The sequence below is a fragment of the Hakea prostrata genome, chromosome 2 (genome assembly GCF_041222555.1).
Source record: "Hakea prostrata isolate BN-2017 chromosome 2, UWA_Hpros_2, whole genome shotgun sequence".
In the NCBI taxonomy this organism is placed as follows: domain Eukaryota; kingdom Viridiplantae; phylum Streptophyta; class Magnoliopsida; order Proteales; family Proteaceae; genus Hakea; species Hakea prostrata.
Window position 1 is genome coordinate 900,619 of NC_142601.1, and position 27,398 is coordinate 928,016.

At 38.4% G+C, this 27,398-nt stretch overlaps 1 protein-coding gene across 4 annotated transcripts in view; it reads right to left on the reverse strand.

The window, feature by feature from the left end:
- LOC149023172 (Tetratricopeptide repeat (TPR)-like superfamily protein) overlaps window positions 1–25,866 on the reverse strand; it is a 64,775-nt gene extending 38,909 nt beyond the window's left edge. For 2 of the 4 annotated variants that reach the window (XM_089143727.1, XM_089143726.1), the window contains exons 1-5: window positions 25,514–25,863; window positions 20,777–20,928; window positions 9,655–9,796; window positions 8,959–9,075; window positions 399–900 (exon numbers count right to left, since the gene is read on the reverse strand). In XM_089143727.1, the coding sequence (XP_088999853.1) occupies window positions 399–900; window positions 8,959–9,075; window positions 9,655–9,796; window positions 20,777–20,928; window positions 25,514–25,726 (1,126 nt within the window). In that variant the 5' untranslated portion in view covers window positions 25,727–25,863. Of the gene's footprint in view, window positions 1–398; window positions 901–8,958; window positions 9,076–9,654; window positions 9,797–20,776; window positions 20,929–25,513 lie in introns of all 4 variants that reach the window. The other 2 variants (XM_089143730.1, XM_089143728.1) reach the window with 1 other exon arrangement.
- Between the last annotated feature and the right edge of the window lie 1,532 nt (window positions 25,867–27,398).

Here is a 27,398-nt window from a genome sequence, read left to right on the forward strand (position 1 = left end):
GATATTCTGGAGTGTCACTAAAATTTTTGAAATTTCACCAAAATTTCAACGAAATTCAGTCAACTGAATAAATTTCTGAGTCGGACCATATTTCGTTTCTACAGGCTCACCGCTCAAGACGACAAGTCATTCTCCTATTCCCAAATCCAAATAAGGTTATATAAAAGCACAGCATGGCCAGCAAACAAAGCTGATTGAAAGTTAAGAATCCATGTAGCAGACCCCATTTAGTTAGGACAAGGCTTTTTACTGCTGTTGTTGCTGTTGTTGTTGTATAAGCACAAGTCTACTTAAAAACTTTAGCTCTGCATTTATATAAAAATCAAATCAACAAGTGAAGCAATTTACATGAAATCACATTGATTACAGTGCAAAAGAAAATGTTCTAAAGAACAAACCATGGATAACATGTAGTCCAGATTGTATCCGCCTTGCACACTCCTTGAATGATCCTTTAGGACGCCCAGAAATGACAACCATCAGATCAACTAGAGCATATACGGCACTTTTAGGTAGCCATTCACCATCTATTGGAGGTGGAGCCAGTGCTAGTTTATCTTCCCAGGCCCTTCTCGCATTTCCAAAATATGATGGTTCCAAAGAAACTTTTCCAATTGAACGGTACCTAATAACATGATTCAGCTGCTCCTGCAGTTGAGCTTGTTTTTGGCATAGTGCTGATCTTTCTTTGTGATGCAATCCAGAGCGGGACAAACTCAGATTTATGGCATTAAGTTCTCCAGTCAATTCCTCAGCACGTTGCACCTGCAACAATTCTTCCTTCATAGCAGCATCCAATTTGTCAACATGGTGTGATGCATTTTTGTAGTCACATATCCTGAGTCGATAGAAAGTATGTAGAAGCTCATTATAAAAGAACAACCCAATGCACTGCTGTTTCTGTTTAGAAGTTGAAGCACAGAAATGATCAGTATTGCAATTTCAGTATAATAATAAAACACACACACACACACAAAATTAGAGTATACAAACTTCATACAACTTATAAGCTCCCATTTTCCATGTTTGTCCTTACTAGCTCTATTTACCCAATGAGCATCACAAACTATGAAAATTAGTGAAGGTGTATACTTCTGCCCTATGTTCTCAAATGATGTTTAAAAGACATCCTATGTAGGTTGGAGGCCTTAAAGATTAATATAGGAACCCAGACCATTACCAGGCTCTAAGAATATGTATTGGTAAATGGCAATGGATAATTGATCACTTCCCACTGAAGGATCCCGTATGGAGTAAGCATAAGTTCAATGTTGCCAATAGATCTGTCACTAGCACATTACACAAACAACATTGGGTCCAACGGATACCAATATCATTAAACAAGCAACAGCAATCCCAAAGGCATATTTTATTCATTCATGCAGAGGTTGGCCACACCAGCACATGGTCCCCTCCGAGTGACTTGGTTTCAACTTGAACCAAATTACTAAATGCAACTTGCCAATGACATTTAGAGATTTACCATTTCACCACTAAAGGCCCTTGAGTTTATAAATTTCCTAATTCTTGGATTTTATTTTAAAATCAGCCTAGCCATTAAACTGTGGTCATATTGTTCGATTTTCCGTAGGAATTCACAACTCCTGCACAGTAACCCTGTGTTTTGTGTTTGTGCATGTGTTTGGAGGAGCCTTTAGTGTCGTTCAGGTAAAAGTTTGAATTACAAATTGCATGTCATTTCAGTTTCTAAGTCCATTCAGGAGTCTTTGTTTTGTTTCTTTAGATACCAGCATTGTAATAAACAAAGAACATAGAGACGGATATGCAGGCGAACGATTTTTGGATATTGGGAAAAAAAATGTTCTTGTTAGGTACTTAACTGATACACAAAAAGCTCTACACTAACGGAAAGTGTTAAATCAAGCCCTTCAACCTTTCTCATACTAGGCTGGCTCAGTCTAGTGCCCATGTTCTAGATCCAGCTCCATTAGACACACAACGGTTCACTATGAAGACACATGGCTCTATGATGAAGCACTAGCAACCACAGGTATTGAAACCCAGGTTGGATGGTGGTGAAGCAAGATCATGTCCCCTTTAATGACCCCCAGTCAGGGAAGACTTTTTACTCCTCACAAGTGTTGATAATAACAAACACATAAGTAAATGCACTAACAAGTTACTCACATGAAAGATTAAGAAAGTCAAATCCATAGAAAAATTTTGATCGAAACCTGACAAATTTTGTTGATACCAGAGTTTCTAGCTGAACCAAGATGAACCCCAAGAAATATAGAAGTTACAGGTTTTATCATTTGGGTTGAAACTTCGACTGAAACAGACCAACTGTAACGGTTGAAACATGAGGCTTTAAGACTTTTATTTTCTGTTTCAACTCCTCTCCGCCATTTCGACCAAAATTCATCATTTTCTCTGCAAATCTTCTTACTTCTTCATCATTCAACCTCCCATCACATGCATATGTGCATCCATCATCCTCTTGCAGTTACAGTGACCCATTCTCTAGATTGGATACCTCTTTTATGTTGATGATGGGACCTACAGACGGGCACTTATGGACTACCAAACAGTTGGGTGATGTAAGCAGCCCTAGTCAGCCCCCAAAGAAGGCCCAAGCCCATCCAAGGGGAGCCAAATCTGTCCAGGAGTAGAATGGTCATTTTTCTACCCCTGGATAAAGCTATATTAGGTTGACCGAGTCACTTTAGTCTAGAAAAATTAATTCTGTTTTATTTTCAATTTTGGAGTCTTAGATGTTGGATTAATTTGGGTATTTGCTTGTTAGTAGGGAGTGTTAGTTGGTTAGAAGAAGGGGCCCCTAATTTTAGGAACCTTATCCTAAACTAGTTCTATTTTTAATCAAGTCCCATATTAGTAAGTATTTGGATCCCAATTTGGTAGAGATTCATTAGTTGAGTCTAGGAAGGATTGTGAAGGCTATAAATAGCCTAGTCTTTCATGTAATTCTTCAGTCTTGATTATGGAATGAATTTCATTTGAGAATTGGCTTTGGTATAAGTCGTGGGATCCTTCTTGGACACCCTGCGGCTGGGATTTGTGATTTACTTCTTCAATTCAAGGCTGCCATCAACCACTCCACGCATTCAACTTCATACCTCAGCCAGTTTCTTCAACCAAGTAAGCCATTCCCCACCCAAACCCTAGCCACCATAGCCTCTCCCTCTCAGCAATACCCTATCCTACCCCATTTAGGAAGCCCTCAACCCCAGCCCCTTTCAGCCCCTTTTCAGCCCCTCTAGGACCCGCATAAGCCTAAGGAACCCATCCGTACCCTTAATGCTGCAAATACAGCCCATTTCCCTAACTTCTGAAAAACCTGCACTTCAGCTTATTCCTTGAAATTTCAGAAATTTCAGAATTTTTGAGAAACCTGAATTTTATCGAGTTTTATCAATTAGACCCTATTCTAGTTGAGGGAACCACAATAAAAGACAGTCTAATCTGCAGAACCAGCAAGTTTAAACCCCTATTCTAACCCTGCCGAAACACCCTGGAAACCCTAATTGTGTGTTGATTCCTTCCTAGAAGATCCTATCTAACCCAAAACCTAGTTACCTAGGTTGGGCCAACAGCATGTCATGGGATGTATATGTTGCACATTCAAAGGAGAGGCAGAGCAGATACAGTGGTATGCAGCTTGTGGGATGGACCCACCAAGGAACTCATCATTGAATTAAGGCCCGTGGAATGAAGTGGAGATCCCAGCAATCATTTCTTTTGCTTCTTTAGTTTATGGCTAACATCATTTTGTTTGTCGTGGGATCTTGGTTGTACTAGACATTTTTAAAGTACAATATATTTGAACTCTTTATATTTGTAGTTAATTGATTATGTCTATAAGCTAATAGGATATGAATTTTATTTTTTTCAATGATTTTTCATACAAAATAGATAATTTTGTTATGTTTAATACCCTTTAAATACAATGTATACAAAAAACTAGGTGAAAAAAAACTTGAAATAGGGCCGAAACTAGCTGTCAAATTTCGAGAGGAAAATCCCTAGTTTTGGCCAGGTTCCCAAAATTTCAGCCAAATCTTGATTTCTGGCTGGCCAAAAACAGGTCTTGAAACCAAGATTCTGAACCTTGGTCATATCAACATGATGCATGAGGGGGTGTAAAAGCAAACGTATCCAGAGAACATACCATGCACTAAACCAATCCATATGAAGTTCTAGACTACATTCATTGGACTATCACATACGTGGATACACTTCGGGTGCTGAAGAATGAAGAAGAATCAAGTGACCAAGACCACGCACATAGAGTAGGACAAGTAGCACCATGTAATTGCTAAATCTGCAAATTCATATTTTTGGAAACTACAAGCATGTGCATGAAGAACAACTGGGTCAAAGAGTAGTTGACCAACTTCCGTAATAAATTCTGGTAAGCCCTAAAATCTTGAAGGTCAAAGCGCCAGTCGACCGTCAGGCAATTAAGCATGGGACAGGCAGCATCATAGTGGTTGTTGGGTGCAACCAACTGAGCTACTAGTCGACCAGCAACCTGATGGTTGAAGTATGGGTCAACCATCAAGACACCTATTGCTCCAATGGCTATATACTAACGGCTACTTTCTACGGAGGTAAGGCGGGGGCGGCGGTTTTTTTTTTTTTTTAATTTTTTTTTAAAAAAAACCCAAAAAAAAAAAAAAAACCTCTTGGTCAACGAAAAGTCTGAAAATATGACTGTTTTCTATCTGTTAGGACCCAATTCAAACCCCATTTTTGGTTAAAAGTAGGAGTCCTAATGACACCCTTAATCATGGTGAGAGATCTCGCGAGATATCTCGCTATTTTGAGATAGCGAGACGAGAGGAGAGGCGAGATCTGCGAGATGGGAGATCTCGCCACATCTCACCGAGATCTCGCCATATCTTGCCTCTCTCTCACTGCACCATAAAAACTTGCCAGAAACTTGATTTTTTGCCGGAATTTGTTGGGGATTCAACTTCTAAACATATTTAAGACATCTACACCATCAAATTATCATCATTCAAGCTTATTTCAACTAGATTTTCAACGAAAGTAAGATTTTCCCCCAAATTTGAATTTTTTTCAAATAGAATGCTCTACAATGGGTGTGTAAGTCTAATGTAAATATATGTTGATCCACAAACTTTGATCTACACTTTCATGGAAACCAATTTAATGTGACATTTAAACCGATATGTGACATACTACAGTGATGAGTTGACTTGGGAGTCATATGTGGCCACCGTTCCGGGGAATCCAGTTGATGCGAGAATCTTTGAGTGATACTCTTGCTGTCTTGAAGTCTTGTAATCTTATTACTCACATACTCTTGTGATTGTGAAATTATGGATTATGATTTATGACTTACTTGAAGTCTAAAACTTCTTATGGTTATAAAATTTTGAAGACATTTAAGTTCTTTGATAGTTTGATGTGTAATGTATTTGATACTTTATAGTTGATAACATGAATTACTTGATATCTCTACATTACATGTTGTCTAACCTTGCATTTCACAGCATTTTGATTTTACACATAGGGTCGACTTAGAAGACATACTTAAGGTTATTTTCTCACAAATCTAAGGCCACCAGTGTGTTCAAAAGGCCTTAAATAGGCTAAATACCAAATTTCAGCCCAACCGGGGCCCTAAAACCCAACAAGATGGGCCACCGAGATTATGCCAAAATTTTGGTAGATCTCGACCGAGATCTCACTATTTTGGAGTGGCGAGATCTCGCTCAAGAGCGAGATCTCTCACGATGCCCTTAATCATATCTATCAAAACACAATCGGCCTACTATTTGTGATCAAAGCCTGATCTCCTTGAATCCAGATCCCCTTTGGAGTTCCTTTGCTTTTCAATTAGAGCTTGAAATTCTTGAACTCAAGAAGGTCCTCCTCAAGCACCATCAAGGGGAAAAAAGTAAGGAAACAAATCAAGCATCCACTCACATTCCTTGCATTCATAGTTTCATACAACTATACAAGGGTGTGTGCGACACCCTTAGCCAATACCTTTTTCTTATCTTTCTTATCAATTGTAATAGAAGTTTATATACCAAAGATAAAGGTACAAGGATACTACTGTTCAAATAAGATTGGGTACTCTTGCTTGGGATCAAGAATTTTGTAAAGGTACTCTTGCCTGATCAAGATTGTTGCAAAGGTGTTATATGACTATGTCCCCACCTACTGTACAGAAAGGGACCCACTAGTGGAATCAATCTAAGGTTAGAGTGGAGTGGACATAGACTTAGTTGAGTCAAACCACTATAAAATCCTTGTGTGTCTTGCCTTGTTTTATTTCCACTACAAAAATTCTTAAATTTGTACTTATTTGTTTTTACAAGGCATTCTCCACTAGTACAACCTATTCACACACCCCTCCACCAGGTTGACTTTCACTCCTTTTTTCTTCCATCTTCTCGCTTTTAGTTTTTGTTTTATTACACCGGGAACTACCATTAACTACAGGTTCACCATCTTCTTCCATCATTATTCTTTCTATTTGCATATATGGCAGAGACACTTGTCAATCCACTGACTGGATCTGCGAACGACAACAAACATCAGCGTCATGGATTCAAGCAAAGCGAAATAGGGGAATCTAAGTCTAAACGAAAATATTTAATGGTGGGAATGGGCCGATAGATGCTAGTTGGAGAAAAAGAATTAATGTTGCTTGCATTAAAATAACTTGATGGAAGGATCATAAAGCCCCGGGGCTGATGAATTCATTCATTCAATCCAAGGAAAGTGGAAAGCGAGATTTGGAGATACTAGCCATCAAGCTGATGCTAGAAAATGAGGTTATTCACATAGTGAGTGCGTACCATAGTTGTCACGGCGATGAGGCGATGCAAGGCGGTTTAGGCTAATTGAGGCGATGAGTCGACGAGGCGCCCTCCGAGGCGCTTTTGAGGTGGTTGAGGCGTTTTAAGTGAAATTTTTAGTGTGCATCTCATTCACTCTAAATCTATCATATCTTATATAATAAAAAAACTAATATCAGACTACCTCAAGTCATCCAACATACTACAAACCACACATAATAGGTCCTAAATAAAAAGTCGCAAGAAGAAAGGAAGATAAGAAGTTGTTTGTCGCTGGCCACTTCTTGCCGGAGTGTCATCGCGGGAATGGAAGAGAAGAAGAGAGGATGAGAGTGAGAGTGTGAGACTTGAGTCAAGAACTTATTCTCTTTCGATTTTGTTTGTTTGTATTTTTATTTTAACATTTGATCACATGTAGCGTCATTATACATATGCATATAGGTTCAAACAATAGATACTTTACAATCGGAATCTAATAAGTATTTCAATATATGCCTTCGATTAGGCATCTTTCTTGTGATTTAAAAAAGGAGAGAAAAAGAAAGAAAAAAAAGCGGACGCCTTATTGCCTATAAATAAGGCGACGCCAATTTGAGGCGCTCCGAAGGAGCCCAGACGCTAAGGCGACGCCTTGACAACTATGGTGCATACGCATCCAAGGAGACAATGCCCCCCTATTAAGTAATATCCGAGGGAGCAAGCAAACATTCAAATTAGCAGAAAGGCTTGAAGTGAAAAATCATAGGGTCCCTTGTGCCCACTTGGGCTGCTTTGTTATTATTATTAGTAGTAGTAGTAGTAGCAGTAGTACTACTACAACTACTCATAAAAAACATCAAAAGAAAGTAATTAACATCAACTATGCCACCTAAACTGGACAGTACTTAAATTGAATCAACAGGTTTATATTCATATAAGCATGGTGGGAGATCTCGCGAGATCTCGCCAAGATCTCGCGAGATATCTCGGTTTTTTCATAAACCGAGACGAGATCAAGGGCGAGATCTGCGAGATGGGATATCTCGCTCGAGATCTCGCCATATCTCGCCATATCTCGCTATATCTCGCCATATCTCGCCATATCTCGCCATATCTCGCCATATCTCGCCCCAAATCTTGCCATATCTCGCTGGAACTCTCATTTTTTACCAAATTTTTTGTAGATTTCAGCCAAAGTTTCACTTGCAACAACTTTTAGCACATCTACAACATCAAAGAAAGCTCAATCATCCTCTACTTGTCTTATGAACTTATACGTTAATGACTTATATAAAACTTCTAACGGTTGTATACTTTTATCATTCTATTCTCGAAAGTTAAGATTGTAATACTCATATGAATGTTATCTTGATGACATTGAAGTTATTTGATGTATTTGATACACATGATTTTCATTTATATGCCTTAAGGTTTTATATTACATGTCATATAACCTTGCATTCTCTAATCCTATAGCATTAATGGTTTTATATTATATGTTATATAACATTGCATTCTCTAATCATAGAGCATTTCGGTTTCACAATATGGGTAGACTTAGAAATCATACTTAGGGCTGTTTTCTCACAAATCCAAGGCCACTAGTGTGTTCAAAAGGCATCAAATAGGCTAAATACCAAGTTTTAGCCTAACTGGGACCCTGAAACCCACCGAGATGGGATACCGAGTTGACGCCCAAAAAATGGCATATCTCGACCGAGATCTCGCCGAGATGGTCGAGATCTCGATTTTTCATGGTAGCGAGATCTCGCTAGATCTCCCACCATGCATATAAAGACACACGGAATTTAAATCAAAACGACCTAACACAAAATAGCAGCTTCTAGGCAGCAGCTGCCTTCTTTCTCTCTCTGAATACACCTTCAGATCTGCATCACTGGGCAGTTGCCTAGTCGGGACTTCCCCTTGAAGACAATCAAACAGCAGAACCTAATGAATTAGTAATTAATTTGAACTAGGAAATCCTAAAACAGACAGTTCAGGGTCATAGGCAAAACAATTATCTTCAAATGAATGTTCTGACTAAATCTGTCCAAAACTATTGTCAAAACCCATAAACATATTCCAACTCACATCAGTACAATTACATGAATAAAAATAAAGAGAAGGATTGATAAAGAAAATACTACTCAGTACTCACTTTATCTGGATGGATAAACTCCCAGACCTCATCACATTTTTCAACAGCTCTTTCAACCAAATTTACATCATCCCATTGCATGAAACGCACATGCAAAATGGAAGTTGCAAAAAACATCTGTCATCCAAAACCGCTATTATCAGATAAAGCAATCTAAAAGTGAGAAGGTCAAACTATTAGCATGTCTATACATGACCTAGGGTTAGGAGCCATCAATTGCTAAGCCCCACCAAACTTAACCCGATCAGAGATCCTGACCATTCTCTTACCAGAATGTAGATTAGAGGCGGTAAATCCACCAGAGGTGCAAGATCTTTATCAAACAAAGCAGATAAACTATCCACCCAAGTAGATACTTTTCCATCATGTTTGCATATTGATTATACCAATTTGCCAAGCAGATGACAGGATCTGCAAAGAAGTGGATCTACTTTCCAGTAAATGCTGCCACAAGCCTAAGGAAAAATATATGACTTCAAAAATACAGGTTAGGATCATCCAATTAGGTTGAGAATGGCTAGATGGTCTAATGGCCAGTGCCCATCAAATTACGAATCCAACACCACCAAACATGTGCAGCATTTATGAAAAAGATGGTGAGAAAGCTTCTCCTCATCTATGCCTGAAGCAAGTATAAAAGTAAAATAAAGAATAATAATCCACAAGTAGATAAATCTTACAATCACCCACACAAACCTGAAGCTCTGGATAATGCAATTCTGTGGCACACTCATATCCACGCTCCAAAGAAGACACTGAACTCTGATAATCACCTTCAATTATGAAAGCATTTGCAAGCTGTGAATTGAAATTACATGACCATAATTTCACCATGAACCTTCAAGCAACAAACCGAAGTATTATTGTAATATCGATTCCAAACATGGTGATGCAAAAAATCACCGAATACTGCATATCATGGAAATACATTCCAACCACAAAGTGGCACAGATAGCAGCAATAAAAGAGTTCCTGGAAAGTGTATTCCTCGTACTTGCAAGAAACAAGCAACAAGCACAAACATAAACTGAATTCCAATAGTACCAGTACAACAATAAGCAAGCATGGTTCAAATTCCATCCTTGTAACCTTTAAACAGGGTTCTAAATGGTTAAAAACTTCAAAAATATTTTACCAAATTCTTACTGAAATTTTGGATTGAAGATAAACAACCCGAAATTTACACCTACAAGCACAACACAGTCATCAAATAAAGAAAGCTCAAGGAATCTATGAACCCCTCTGCCCCCCCCCCCCCCCAACCCCCACAAAAAAAAAAAGAGGCAAAAACTCAAAATCAATTGTAGTTCAATCCAATCCCCATAAGAAATCATATGAACTACAGATGGATGTCTACACATTAACAAAAAGATGGACTCGAAAGATGGCATTCAAACAGCTAGGTTCTAAACTTCAGTTTCGAGGCCTATTTCTACAAGGACAAACCAAGATTTCTAAGGATTGGCAGTTTTCTGGCCAACCTCGAAACCAGCAAAACTATGGAAGGGGTAGAAACTCGAAATTTTTTGTTGCAAATCAGTAATTTTTGGTTGGAACTACCAAAAATTTTCAAAAATAGTCTAAACCTGATAAAATAAATTTCGAATTGGCTGTTAAAACAGTAAGTTTCGACCAAATTTGCATGTGCAAAAGAGAAAATCCCACTTTCTTTCTTTTTTCAAAAACTTGGCATTCCAACTTAGAATGATAGAACCCCTCCGGAAACCTCCACAGCAACCACCCTACAAGAAGTGTCACCACAAGGAGAAACAAGAGAGGAGAAGAGGAGATGAGTACAATAACAAAAAATTTCCAAACTAAATGGGGTCTGCACATAGTTGTCAAGGCAACACCTTGGCGCCGTGGCTATTTTTTGGGTCAAGGCGACCGGGTGTCGCCTAGGCAACGCCTCAACACCTTGCTTGGTGTCGCCTGATTTACATTGTCCTCTATCGCCTCGCCTTGTCGCCATGACAAGTATGGGTCCGCAACATGGATCCTTGCTTTCCAATCAACTATTTGAGGCCATACCAAATACAAGGCCTAAACTATGCATATCATTTCTCAACACTTCTCCTAAATATTATTTTAGGTCTAACCCTAATAATTCTTAATTTCTTATTCCCTCAATGTGGATTAAATCACTTCTACTAAGGGGGCACCTCAATTAACTTTCTCATAGCTTATCATATATAAGAGCTACTCCCAGCTCTGCTCTAATATGATCATCCCTTACCTTATCTTTCTAGTGTCACTCTCATCCATCTTAGCATCAACAATTCTACTGCACTAAGTTTATCATATGATAAGGAAGAAAATTCGACCGAAACATGAATTTCGACCTTGCAAAAGGCCGAATTCGATGTTTCGGTCGAAATTTTGGTCGAAACTAGACATTTTTTTTTGAAAATTGGAACTTCAATTTCGGGCTTCATATGGACTCAAAATGATTTGGATTCTTGCATACAACCTATTTCAAGCACAATAAACACAATGGAACTAGTATTTTGCCAAAAAAAAACCACTGAAAAATTATCATTCAAGTATACTAACAAATGACTGGTTCCAACAAGTGCAAATTGTATTGCATACAAGCATAGAATCATCAACATACATGAATTGTTTGGTCGAATGGTTACATATACAACAAGCCAACAAAATAAAATGACCGACTAGATCAAGTGATGGTGATGGTGTCTCACATATATTAAGTTGAAGCCTATATATCATATATACATAAAATAAAAATACATAATTTTAGAAAATAATTATTAAAATCAGACAATGAAAAAAAGGTAGCAAATAATAAAAAGATAAATTTAGCAAAACATAATCATAGATCATAGTCCTAGGCTAGACATATATTAATTTCAAGGCAATACAAGATCATTTAAAGCATGAACAAAACAAAAATAATAAAAAAACAAAAGTTTGGAACTGTTGGGTATGCCTCATGCTTCACATTCTATTGTTGCCGGAGTTTCCTTTGTAGATGTTGTAGCTTAATAGGTGTTTGGAGGCAAAAAAAAGAGCAAAAGAGGTGTTTGAAGGAGAAGGAGTCATGGAAAATAGGTAAAAATGGGATAAAAATCAACAAAAACTAGGGAAAAACAAGTTGGAATGTTGAAATGGTCGAAATTTCGGTCGAAATGGTCGAAATGGTCGAAACATCCAAAATTTCGGTTGAAATTTGACACTTTTCCGAAATAACTAGAATTTCGTTTCATTTTTGAAAAATGCAGACATTTCGACCGAAATTTCGACAATTTCGGTCAAATTTTCTTCTGTCATATGATGCTTCTTATGAGCCCAACACTTTGCTCCATACATCATAGCTGATCATATGATGACGCTATAGAATTTTCCTTTGAGATTTAAAGGAATATATCAATCAGCCAAGACCACAGACGCACCTCTCCACTTCATCCACCCCTTTTTAATTCTCTAGAAAGCATCATTCTCTATATCACCTTTTTTATTTATGACTAAGCAAAATGTACCCAAAAAAACTGCTCTGCGGAATCTTCTTCTCATCAAATTCCACCTCATCATCCGTCCAATCATGACACTTGAGAAATGTTTCTTCCACTCACTCAAGTCCCTCCCTCCCTAACTTTTAGTGCTTCATTGTCACCAAATGACCAACACTCAATCACCAATTTCCACTCCTTACAAGAATTTAGCCCATGGACTCATCCCTAAGAACCACAAATGAAAACTTTTTTACAGACAAAAATATCATCTAACAGGGCTCTTTCAATTAACTAACCTACCAAGACAGCACCCTTCCCCTACCTTTCAGCCATAGTTGTCAAAGTGGAAAGGGGACCAATGCAATTGGGGCTCTGCCTAGGCAATTAAGCGACAAAGCAGCACCTAGGCGGCAATAAGGCGACCAAAGCGGTTGGGTCAAAAATTTTCAATATAACTACTTTTTAATACAACTACTTTCTATAATAAGCTAAACAAATATTCAATAGTCACATTCATCCCAAAAAAAAGGCATTCAAGAATCATAATTATGAAAAATTATTCAAAAAAAGAACACAAACATAAGTTCATCTCATCAAACCATGGTTGTCAAAGCGTTTGCCTAGGCATTTATTGATTCATTGATTCTTGATGTTGAATATGGCTTATGCTTCACATTCTGTTGCCAACGGGTAGTGCCCCCAAAGCAAAAAATAGGTTATATGTCACTTGGGCCTTGGAGTTCCTTTGCAGATTGGTCGTCAATTAAGCGGTTCAAAAGAAAGTGGTTGAAAAACCGCTTTGCCGCCTAGGTAGACGCTTTGACAACTATGCTTTCAGCAACCAACCTATAAATGACTAATCGGATACAGATGCAAATACCATAATTCTGATCTGGATATATTATTCAATCTATTTAGAAATCCAATGGAAAATATCTTTAGCAAAAGGATATATGTAATAACAAATAAGACTAAGCACACCCCTCGCTCCACCTTCACACAGACCTCTCTCTTTCTGACATAGAAGATCCTTCAAAACTAAAACATCTACAATTTCTTTGCCATAAAGGGGTTTCAGTTTTCCAAGACGCCTTTAAAAGTAGCATTGATGTATCCTCCAAATCCCTTCTCATAAATGAAATTTTCCTCTCCTTCCAAGTAGCCAGAAGTCAAGCCCATGTCCTCATTGTCATGGTGGGAGATCTCGCAAGATATATCGTTTTTTCGAAAAAGCGAGACGAGATGGAGATCGAGAGCAGAGAGTTGGCATATCTCACTCGAGATCTCGCCATATCTCTTTATATCTCACCATGGATCTCAACATGTCTCGTTGGAACTCTCAATTTTCACTGATTTTTTTGCAGATTTCAGCTGGATTTTCACTTGCAACTACTCTTAGCACACCTACAATATCGAAGGAACATCAATCATTCTCTGCTTGTCTTATGAACTTATGATTTAATGACTTACATAAAACTTATAATGGTTGTATAATTTTATTATTCTATTATTGAAAATTGAGATTGTGATACTCATATGGATGGAATTTTGATGACATTTAGGTTATTTGATGCATTTGATACACTTGCTTTTCATTTATATGCCTTAAACATTCTATATTACATGTTGCATAACCTTGCATTCCCTAATCCTACAACATTTCAGTTTCACACTATGGGTAGACTTAGAAATCATACTTAGGGTTGCTTTCTGACAAATGCAAGGCCACCAATGTGTTCCAAAAAATACCAAGTTTCAGTCCAATTGGGACCCTAAAACCCACCGAGATGGGCCACCGAGTTAATGCCAAAAAATCACATATCTCGACCGAGATCTCGCCGAGATGGTCAAGATCTCAATTTTTCAAGGTGGTGAGATCTCACTCGAGGGCGAGATCTCGCTCGAGAGCGAGATCTTCTACCATGCTCATTGTGGCCAGACAAATTGCCATAGCTATACATGAATCTAACAAAGTTTATAGACCTTACTAAGGAACCTCATGGATATGTGGTATTGTAGCCTAGATTGCTTATACTTTGATTGTTAGTCATTTCCTAGTTGTAGGTGGGAGGAAAAAGAGAGACTTATATGAAGCTAAGAAATTTGTTTTGTGAAACACCAACCAAATTGACTCAGGAAAACCAATGGAAGCTCAGCATGAAAACCACTAGAATGTAAGCTTTAGAGTATTTTGAGTTTGTATGCAATTCTGGTCAGTTACAGGTCCTACTTGGAAGTTCCAGAACATTTCTTATTATAAAAAGATGACTGTACTCAGTTCTTACAAGAATCAAAGAGAGAAAATTCCCAAATTGACCCTAACCTAACCCTACCTCTAACCTACCCTCCAAATCACCACCTCCATCCTCTCAGTTTTTCCCCTAAGTAGTGTCTCCCTCCTTAAATCTGTTGATCAGCATTTACCTTTCTCACACCCTTTCTCCTATAACGAAGTCCTAAACCACCAAGGGTCATCTTTTACTCTAGGTGTTTCAGACATCTACAAAAAAAAAATATGATCTACTAAGAGACCCATTCATGAAGGGCGGGCCTGGCGCAATGGTGGAGTCTCTCTATTGTGCGTTGGAGGTCACGGGTTCGAATCAGCCTCTCTGCAAAAAAAGCAGGGGTAAGGCTGCCTAGAAAGTCCCTTCCCCAGACCCCACAGTGTGGGAGCTTCGGCACTGGGTACGCCCTTTTTTAAGAGACCCATTCATGAAGAATCTTTCCATGTGTATTTTCAAAGATTTGGTTTTCCTTTTTAGGGATAGCCTACTTTTTCGGATGTTTATGTTCTTAATCATGACTTTGAGGCTTGAATCATCTTCATTGGACCTTGTTCCTTCTTGTTGATCTCTGTTTGCCCATTTTCAACACCTTATCTTTCTTCTCCATCCTTTTTTCTAATATACATTTCTTTTTCACCCAAAAAGCATGAGCGGAGACCGTAGTGATATCTCTAGTTTTAAGGGAACGGGCTACAACATTTACAGCAAGTCCACCACATTCCCTACTAGCTCCATATATTGGATGGAATCAACTATTTACTATGGTCTCGTTCTAGTTGTGTCACGCATCGTATGAGATCTCACTTGAGATCTCTCTTTTATGGCCTAGCGAGACAATATCCCAGGGTGAGTCCCGAAAGTTAGAAAACTCGACCGAGATCTTAGTCCAACCACCCTTTTAAGTCCCACAACTCAACCAAGACATGTTAAGATCTCGCCGACAGCTTCCCACGTTCATTTTTTGTCGGATTGTCACGTCCTCTCAAGTCTCACCTCCCATTTCTATTTATAGGTTGATAAACGATGAAGGACAATGATATTGCTTGGCAACACGCAGTCCCCATGGAATCATGACAACAAACTATCAGTTGTGACTACTACGGCAAAGTCTTCATCGGAGGCAAACATAGGTTCAAGAACACTTGGCTGGAAACTATAAGGATAGACCCAGGCAAGGTTTAAAGTATCGATATCGAGTATCGTAACGGTCATGTGTTTTTAAGAGACATATCATCTCATATTGTCTCATACTCGCCAATGTATTTTAATGCAATCCAATAGAGAGACATAACGATATGTATCGTATCGGTTGATCCAATATGGATACATATCAGCTAGTATCATATTATATCATGGGATAGTTCATAGTTCAAACCTTGCACCCAAGTGCCCTGCTGTCCCAAATTCTGTGAGGGATGATATCCTAGACCACCTCCTCGAATTGGCTGAGCATCGTAGAGTTGTTCGTAGAGGACATGGTCTTGGTTGTGGTGCTCATGTCGAAGTTGGGTCTTGATTCATTTGATCTCACCTTCTTCTCTTATGAACAAGGTATTAAATTTTGTGAAATCTTGCAAAATTTCGCCAAGATTTCGGTGTTTCGGTTCGGGGTGTAAATGGATAACCGAAATATGCTTCCGAATTCGCATCCGTTTAGGGTTATCCGAATCCGTCTGACCACTAATAGGATGCGGATATGGTATAGCCCTTTCTTACCGATTATTATCCGTCCGATAAAATTATCCGATTAAGTTACTTATTTATATTTATTTTTCTTATTTTATAATTTTTTTACCTGTGATATGTGACTATTTTTCTAGATTTTCTACTAAAATAACTACCAAAGTTGCTAAATTCTTAAATTTCAAAGCTAGCCCTCACAAATAAAATGGTAGAGATGTAAATAGGTAGTCGAAAACTTGTATTCAATTATGTCCATTTAGAAGAATCTACTTAACAAAATAACTATCCGATTATCATCCGGATCCAACTGAATTCGTCCGAAAACCGATAGGATATTATCCGAATCCGTCCAAAAATAATAGGATGCGGATATGGTATTACCACTATCCAATCAAAATCCGGTCCGTTTACACCCCTAGTTTCAATACACAACTAAACGAAATATGGGTCGAAATGGAGAAGTTTGAAATATGGGTCGATATTTCAAATTTTTTATATCTCGCCGAAATTTCACAGTAGTCCTCACCCTTATAACACTTTCTTTAAGATGGGTTGGTTGTTTTATAAGGATTATGCTACCTACAGAAGGGCAATGTTTGACTATATAGAGCACTACATGGGTTGAGTATGTCCACCGTTCGCAGAGGCAAGCCTACAAAGTTAAGACAATGGAGCCACCACGGCACAACAGTTAGTATTAGGTTATTCATAGGTGTGACATATATTGTAAATTTGTAATTTGTAATTCATTCATAAGTTATTATGTTATACACTAATATTGTTTTAACCATGTACTACTAACTACTGACTTCTACACTTGACTACTTGTATATTCAATTTTAGTAGTTGCCTTTTTTGTTGCATTTTAATGAAGATCCTAATGTTCTCTTGCATCATATCCATATTTACAATGGTTAAAATTCACATTCCAGACTTCTAGTTTCACCCGTATACAATCGGGCATGTGCCGATCAAGAACACCACTTTGGATTAGGTTTAGGCAAAAACTAACACTCTCATTGTGTTTATTGGCCTCAAATTAGGTTGGACAACAAAAACCATGCCAGGATGACTCCAAAAACCCATTAAAACTTAAGGTCGAAATCTACATAAAAGATTCCAAAATTTCGCTCCTTGGTTATGAACTTATGATGGTTGTATTATTGTATTCTCAATAGTCGAGAATGTGATGCTCTATTGTACTTGGTATTTAAGTTATCTGATGTATCTTGTCACTTGGTTTTCATTTATATGTCCTAATGGTTCTATATTTAATGTTTTATAACCTTGCATGTTTATTATTGCACCATTTTGGTTTCAAACTTAGGGTCAAGTTAGAACTCATACTTAGGGTTGTTTCCTCACAAATCTAAGGGCACCAGTGTGTTTAGAAAGCTTAGAATAGGCTAAATACCAACTTCAAGCCCAACCTAACCCACGAAGATGGGCCCTTGAGTTCACTCGAGTTGGCCTAAGAAAAAAATACCAAATCTCGAGCGATATCTCGCTTTTTCTCAAGGGCAAGATTGCTCTCAAGAGCGAGATCTAGTATCTTACTGTCTCAATTACAGCTTGTGGTCTCACCAAAAATATTTTTGACACCATGAAATAGCCTATAGCGGCCAATGCTCCTTCAGAGAAGAAGTTGGCTAATGACAACCTTATTATTGTTTTCCCACTCAACTTTTTGCAGCCCAGCCTTGCCCAAGGAAACTTACTGTAGACTACAGAGAAGAGGGAGGCTACAAAAACAACCAATTCTGAAGTTGAAAATTCAGCTCTTGAGTTTGATTTGAGCATGTAGCAAAACCACCCAATGCGAGCCATCTTTGTACCAGCACTACATTGGGCTACAAACTTAATTGTAGGATCCAATGTTGTCAAAGCGTCCGCCTAGGCAGCAAAGCGGTTTTTCAACCACCTTGTTTTGAACCGGTCAATTGATGGGTTGTTTTTTTGCCGCTTTTTCACCTAAGTACTACCACTTTGTTGCCTAGTGCACCTTATTGCCGCCTAGACGCTAAAGCAACCGTTTTTTTGACATTTTGTAAATATTATATTTTTCTCAATTTTTTTTTTAAATCAAAATTTATTCTACAAAGCTGTATTTAAATTGAATAGCTTAATCATTTCAGAATCAAGACCCAAATTGCAAAGGAACTCCAAGGCCCAAAGTGACATAGGACCTCCGTGCCTGTCAGCAACAAAATGTGAAGCATGAGCCATACTCAACATCGAGAATCAATGAATCATTAAATGGACAATGACTTGGAAATCAGAATAATGATATATATTAAATTATCGTGTTGGCCCTGCATCGTCATTGTTATGATGCTTGATGAGATGAAATTATGTTTGTGTTCTTTTTTTAGATAATTTTTCATAATTATGATTCTTGAATGCTTTCTTTTATGGATGAATGTGACTACTGAATGTTTTGTTAGCTTATTATAGAAAGTAGTTGTATTGAAAAAAAATTACCCAATTGCTTTGGTCGCCTAATTGCCGCCTAGGCGCCGCTTTGTCGCCTAGGTAGAGCCCCAGCCGGTTTAGTCGCCTTGGCAGGATCTTGACTCCTATAAGACCTTCCACCCCATATATGCTACTGATGCGTTTGGGTTCAAGAAGCATTAGAAAGAGAATCAGACCTATGATTTCCTAGCTGGTCTGAATATGGAGTATGATCAGAGCAAACCTTAGGTCCTAAGCCACACTGCTTCCTATGTTAAAACAATCTTACGCTTTTGTTCATCTTGAGAAGTGTCGACGAATTGTCATGCTTCAAACCCCAATACTAAATCATGTTCAATTTGCAACAAGAAGTAGGGGTCTTTTGATATAATCACTAAATAAAGAACCTCTCTCTCTCTCTCTCTCTCTCTCTCTTCCCTTTTCTTTTTTTTTTTTTTTTTTTTTTTGGGGGGGGGGGGGTTTGCAAAGTCAGTCCCCTTTCTTTCCCACCTCTTCTCTACTTATATTATCTTCAACCACAAGGTAAAAAAGGTAATCTTACACCATACAATGTAATTTGGAAATTAAAAGAGTTGGTCTAAGCACACTAATGGCCTGGGTCTGTTTGCAGCATAATATAAACTATAGGGAGGTTCGCATAATTGTTGAAACCACAACTAAGGAAGAGCGATTTTCCCAAATAAATAAACAAAACCTTCTCTAAGGCTCTATTTTGCATAATTTATTTTTATGCCTATGATCTGTTTATGAATATCAATTATGGTAACAGGTTATGGGTTATAAAGAATAATCATTAGGTAACTTACTACTAACATCTAGCAAACAAAAAGTTTGGTATAGTTGGGCCAATAGTATATTTATGTATTATAGGTTTGATTTTAAGTTTTTTTTATGTACCTTGCAAATATACTAGAGTTTGGTCAGGTGTTATTGGTTTGGACTAGTTTTAATAACCTTAATATATATATTATAAAATAGAAGATAGGAACAAGGTGGCGGTTGGAGAGTTAAAAAAGTAAAGTTTTATTTTTAGTTTATGATAATTTTACAATTTTACCCCTACTTAAGAAGCAATTCTGCACATGTTCATTAATGGTACCTACATAAATAAACATTAACAGTTTATGGTGATAAAGCATAAACAGCCCTTCATCTGTTTATGAATGTATGCTCAAATCGATTTATTTAATGAGAAATGGGGGTTGTAAATCATACCAAAGACATTTATTTCTGTGTATATGTCAAATAATAATACATCTAAACTGTAACAAAGACAGCTTAAACCTTGGTTTTAGGTATTGAGATTTGAGGATGCACGAAGAAAGTTGGAAGTGGACCGTACATGAGCTTGGGGAAAAAAAGCTGAATCGGATCACAGACAAAAAGATGAACAAGAAAAATTGTATTTGGACCGGATGGTAACCAACTACCCATTAAAGAAAATAAATTTGAATTTGGACCGGATGCTAACCAAATACCCATAAAGAAAAGAAATTTGAATTCAAAAGGTGATATTCAATTATTTCAATATATGGCAGCATTGGCAGGTGTCCAAATCAAAGTTGCATATCAGTTAGGAAAATCAAAGTCCAACACAGATACGCAATAGTCTGTACAACTAATAGCTTTATGCCACAATTAAAACAGCTATACAAAGTGATCATGGAAAACTGGAAAATATGAAAGCCAAAAGACACTGGACATTAATATGATTGAATGGTAACATACACATACAATATTGAATATATGCTAACAAGAAGGGGGGGGATACCCATTGATTTGGCATGTTGCAAGAAATTAGAGCAATACACACGCTAAAACATGGTACAGAAAACCATGAGGTAACACAATAATCAAGATATTACACGAAGTAGTAACATACTAGCTAAAAAATTTGCATACCCATCTCCAGATGCCGATGTCAGCTCTAGACCCTTGTTTAAGATCTGTTTTTGTGGAGGGATGGCACCCACAAGATGATAGCACTGGCTTAACAAGCTATACGCTCTACACTTCAGTTCAAAGCATGAAGGAATTGACTTCAAAAGTAATTGCTAAACAAGTATGACATCAGTTAGTACAAGCCACAGCATGAAGGAATTGACTTCAAAAGTAATTGCTAAACAAGTATGACATCAGTTAGTACAAGCCACACAAAAATCATTTAAAATACAAATATATACTGAACATGAATCACTCTAGTAACCAATGGGAAGACAGAATTGGATTCAGAGTAAAACTAAAGCCACACAAAAATCATCTAAAATACAAATATATACTGAACATGAATCACTCTAGTAACCAATGGGAAGACAGAATTGGATTCAGAGTAAAACTCTCTAGGCTCTCATATAAGTACATAAGGTGAAATAATGATAAATCTAAATTTCAACTTTAAATAAATATAAACAACCCATAGTGGAGCAAATTTTGAGGGTCAAGTGGAGGAAAAGGGAGTATAAGTTGCTGTTCAAAATAGAGGAAACTTTTAGAGACAGATTCTCCAATTAGGCAATAATCAGGCACTATGTAGATCATACCCTTCCTCAAAAATATTTTTACAATCAAGTCAAGATAACCCGTGACCAACGACCCAAAAATAATAATTTATTCTTTCCCAATGTAGAGCCTTTCACAGTATATCCACGATGTAAAATTAAAAAGTGACAATTATGACTCGAATGACAATTAAATAAATAAATTAATATTAGAATTAATTGATTCATAATACTCACATATTCCCAATAACAATCGTCCCAAGATTTCTGATTGGCCCCTGATTACACAAGTCTACACTTGTGGGGCCAAAAAGGGTGCTAGCAGTTAGGCCAGCATATGCAGTATAAATAAGAGACTCAATAAAGAAAATAAATACAGAGATAAACAAAGTAATGCAACACTTACTGGGACACGAGTATGGCAAGCATTGAAGGAGAGACAACTCAGTTGGAGGGATTCGGGTGCTGTTTTGAGGCTGACTTGGGCACTCGGGGAAGACAAGGAAGAAGCCAGCAGTATTCACGTGCAGTAGCAGGGCTGCTACAGGGGAGTGCTGGACTCTAGGTAATCCAGATTGCCATTTCTTTCTACTTTAATTTTCTGCTATCTCCAATTCCATTGCAACACGTGTGAGAACCCATCAAATTGGTATCAGAGCACGTCAACCCCAGGGCAATGGTGAGTTCAAGAGTGGACAGGAGAGTGAAAGATTTACCGTGGGACGTAACTTCAGGGAATTGCACACTAGCTCTCAGGACTTGAGGGTACAAGTCACAGCATTAGATTCCAACGTTGCGTCACTTGTACATCAAGTCCAAATGATCCGACCAGTCAGCAGGGAGGGATTTTTAGGAGCTTTGTGTGACCCCGTTGAAACAATTCCTCCAAGAATAAACTCATTTTAAGTCAAATATGAGGCTGTTAAACACTGTTCAGGTCCACTATTCACCTTAACAGTCTTTTTGGCCTCTTCTCTTCATGCTTTGTCCTACTGCAGCATGATGTGAACAAGATCTAGGATTTAGTTGACTAGAATGTGGCCCTAGAACCAAGCTCACTCCGGGATCCTCTTCCCTGAGAATCAGCAGTCTTCTAGGGCTGAAAATACCTTTGGTGCATGGCCTTTTGATAGATTTAGGGTTCATAATGGTTAGGCTAGGGACAGGGTAGTTTCGACCAGGCTTAGGGCTCTAGGATTTTAGGTTTTCAATCCATAAACCTTTGTGTAATTGCAGTTTCAGATCTGTAACTGAAGTTAGGGTTTAGGTAAATTAAGGAATGACGGATTCTAGGGTTAGGGTTTCCTAAAATTGAAGATAAGTTGCAGAATTTTAGGGTTTACGTGTGGTAAGGGACTGGAGTTTAGGATTGAAGGTAGGGGAAGGGTTTATGCCTAAGGAATAGGACTCTATTTGTAACACTAAGCTGCTGCACTTAGGGTTTTGTAAATTCTGGAAAATTCCCAAACTGCCGAAGGTTAGAGAAGAAGAAGAAAGGCGAGGGGGAAGGGCTGTAACTATAGTTTAGGGTTAGGGGAGGGATGAGGTTAGCTAACAGTGAAGGGGGGAGGGATCTCAAGGTTGCTGCACGAGTTGGGAGGGGGCTAGGATTGTCTGTGATGGACAGAAGGACTCGGGTTCTAAAGATGAGGATTGGGCTGGGGTTGGTAGAGGAGAAGCAGAAAAGAAGGGCAGGGATGGGCTGTGGGTAATTTGTACTTACTTGACGACGAAATATGGCTGCTGGACTTGAAGAAGTTTGCTGAAATTGAAGAAACACTGCAGAATTTGTTCTCTTGAAGCTGCCACAGGCTTCCCTTAGGAAATCCACGACTTCTCTAGCCTTCAACACTCAATCGATTTTATTAATTCAACTCAACTTACTGATTACAAGGTATAAAGTCTTATCTATAGCGTCTAGAAAGAAAACATAATAAGACTCAACTTTTGAAAGAAAACAAGCTAGGACTCTAACTTGTAATCCAATTCTAACTAGAACTCCTAATACTTTAACTCACACAAGGAACCTCCATAACTTACTCTAGAGAGTTCCACTTTGAATTCTAATCATAGATATATATTCCTTGGAAGGAGTGAGACAACTCTATGGAACTCCTACACAAACTAAGAATCCCACTGTAATTAAGATTCTTCAATAACATTCAAAACAAGGACTCAAGTTTAAAAACAAAAGTAGATCTAGGATCCCGCTAACATGATGGAACCAATGACACCCTAACTCGGAGTCAAAGAAATTTTTCAAAAATGACCAGTAAGCCTGGTGGAATTAGGGGCCGTAAAGTTTGGGGAAGCAACCCTAGGCCCAGTGCTGCATACCCCTGGAAATGGTTTACATCTCAGCTGTCCAAATTGACTGGTCAAAATTGGCAAGGGATCTTCTAATTGGACCAGCTGGCTGGTTAAAGCTGGACTGCATTGCTCATTCGAATTGGTCCTAGCAGGTTCATTCCTTGGCTGGTTTTAATTTTTGAAGGTTCTATATCAATGGGTTTGTCCAAGAACACCACCAGCTTTTCATGCCACTGGTCAAAAACCTGAATAAAGGAAGGTTGATGCATCAGGTCAGCAATCATAGATCTGGTCTAGGCCCAGCCCTTGGTCTGGACTTCCAAAGTGGATCAAGTCAGTCCAGAGGCAAAGGCAGTGCACCAACAAGAGCTGCAGGGCAGTGTTTGATTGGTTAACCAAGCATGACAGGGAATTTCTTCCACCCCTTTTATCAATTTTCCTTTCAGATCTTGAAGGCACTAAACCCTCCCACTGATCCACAATTGCGGCATCCATAAAATTCAAACCAGCAATCAGGATTGGCTAAGATTTGACTCACACATCCACCCCATTAGGTAGTAGATTCAATCCAAATTACAGCCTCTAAGTCCCTCTCAGAATATTTTGACCTAAGACTCCTGGCTTCACTCAACCACCCCAAAGTCTAGGCAAACTCCTAAAAGTCCTCTCCAACCAGCTACTCCTTGCAAAGCTCAGCCTAATCACCAGCTTTGAGTTTCAGACTTAGGGTTGGGTTTTGGAATTTTGAGCAGGGGACGACTTAAGGAGTAGGAGCTAGGAGTAAGCTTAAAATGAAAGTAAGTGAAGTAATATGAGGAAAGATGTGCATAATTTAGGCTTAATACCTAATATCACTACAAGTAGAGCTGATTGGGGGAAAATGATCTATGAAATCAATCCTAAATGGCGGGGGTAAAGCTGCGTTGTGAATTGAACTGAATTCTAAATTGTTTGTAAAGGTACTCTAGTATAGAAAGGTGAATTGATCAAAATTGAAGGAGCTAAAGGAGCTAGGAGTAGACCTAAAATGAAAGTAAGTGAAGTAATGAGGAAAGATACGCATCATTATGATATATGGAGCTGACAGTCTGATAGTAAAGAAACACCATTTAAACAAGTTTAGTGTAGTTGAAATGAGAGTATTGCGGAATATGACTACGAGTAAAGCTGATTGGAGGAAAACGATCCATGAAACCAATCCTACTTGGTTGGGGTAAAGCTGAGTTACTAGTCGAACTGTACTCTTAATTGTTTATAAAAGTAATGCTTCGTGCATGAACTGAACCCTTCATCCGTCAAATAACTAAAATTCGCTGCACATACCTTCACCAATCCTGCAAGAATGTCCTTTCAGTTCAACAGCTTCACACCAGCTTTTGGTCATCAACTCTGCCCTAACAGAAACACCCCCCCCCCTTTCCGATTCCAAGAAAACATAATTTAATTTTGTGGATAGACTCTCAACTCCTTTAGCACCAAGGCTCTAATCGGGAACCATCCAGCTGTTCGAGCTGTGGAACACCTTACTGTTCCACAGCAGGCATATTATGGAAATCAACTATTGACACCACTATTACTGATGTACGTGTTCGTTTTAGGTGCAATAGAATTGGTACAGTAGCCAGCTTCCACCAATGTTGAATTCATAGTTAGATGAATAAATTTGCACTTGTATAGCTAATAAAAAAGAGAAGGAAGAAGGGCAAAAAAAAAATTCAGAAGGAAACACCGAACCTAAGGCTAACACTTTGTATGGAGCCAGATCAACAGCAAATTTTAAGCTCATCAACGAAAGCTAACATGAGAGGACGAAGCAAGGGGAAAAACTGACCGAACGCTCGAGATGAGATTTAGCGTGGTTAACATTGTTGGTGTGCTTCAAAAGAAGCGTCGCGATGCGGAGGCGAGTCTTAATTTCGACGATGGGCAAGAACGACACTTGGCTCTGGCAAATGGCTTCGAGGCACTTCACTGCCTTCCCAATCTCCCCTTTGTTCTCGTGATAATCGGCAAGACCCCAAAGTCCCTCGGCCAGAGCCTCCATTACTAGCCGGGAATGAGCTTTTCCGGCTACCGTTTCGAAAGAGTACCGGCCATTTGCGAAGAATCCAAATACTTCAGCAGTTCAGCGTTCGATGAAAATCCTCAGTTCTGCACGTCTCTTGCCTGCGTATAGCAGTGCATCACCGCAATACGTCATGTGAAAAATACCAAATGAACGATTGAGATTAAAACACCCGTCAGCTGTATAATACAGTGCACAACCACAAGACATGTGAAAAATACCAAATCAGTGACCGAGATTAAAACCCTATTCTAAATTAAATCGAAATGGATCTAATACAGGAATACCCCGTTGAAAAATTCAATTCAATGCCACTGGCAGGTTAGTTGAGTAGTTAACAGTCCAAATTCCCTTTAATTGGCCTTGGGTTCGCACCCAACCGGCACCACTTATTCTAACCTATACCTCCCACAATACAAACTTACAGTCTAAACAACGTGGTCCTCCACGTTCTGCACTTAGGTTTAATTTTAAAATTAGTGTGGTTGGGATGTCTGAATTCATCCAAAATTTATTTGTCGCATGATTTACGAAGTTTTTGAAATGTAAAAAAAAAAAAAAAAAACGATGAGAATCCCTTCATTATTTAAATTGATTTTACAAATTCTTTCATGTGTAAACTATTTCTTAACTACATTTGGCACATTGACTTTTGAGGCTTAAATCATTGGAATATAATTGGTAATATTGCTCATTAATTTTGAAGATTTTGCTGTAAAAGTCTTCCTAATTTGAATTATTTCTATAAATTATTCTACGTAGATTCTTCTCCCTAACCATATTTGACACATTGCATTTTGAATATTGAATCATTGGGATAGAATTGGCAAGATTGTCCATTGACCCTAAAGATTCCGCAACAGAATCGCGAGAGGAATTGCCTAAAAATAGCAAAAAATTGACATTTTGTCTATATCAATCGATTCGGCGATATATCACGAAATTTCAGCGATATTTTGCAATCTTGAATATTGTCGCGTGTTTTGTTTCACTTGTTCACCCAAATAGTGTTGGCAAATTTCGGTGAAAAGTTGTTTCATGCATTCACCTCCTTCTATTTCTCTGTCAAGTGAAACTGAATTTATCACACCCCACTGTTAAGAAAACCTAACCTAATATGCAGCAGATTAACAAAGAAAGGAAAGAGAAGAAAGATATCAGAGCAAGACACAGGGTTTTACTTGGTTCGGTCCTGAGACCTACGTCCAAGGATAAGTTGAGCACTCACCAAGCTCATGGAATCATCAAATAACAGAGAAGGATTACAGCCCTATGATCAGTGAGAGAATTCTATACAAGGACAAGAAAGATAATAAACCAAGACTAGGAACAACCACACCTGTAATCACAGATGAACCCTAGCTTCAATCCTTCCTTCAGCGCACAACCAAGAGCATAACAGAGACACCTTCACGCTCCAACAGCAAGAGTTATTAAACCACCTCCACAAGAGTCAATCACACAGCCAAGATCACCAACCGAAGCCTCTTGCTCGCAGGAAGAACGAGAACTAGAGAAACAGAGAACGAGAGAAAGAGAGGAGAGAGAGTGTTTCGATCCAACTGAAACCAAAAACCCCAAACCCCAATTACATACCATGAAACAAAAGGACTGAAATTACACACTTGCCCCTCTAACTAGTACATAAGAC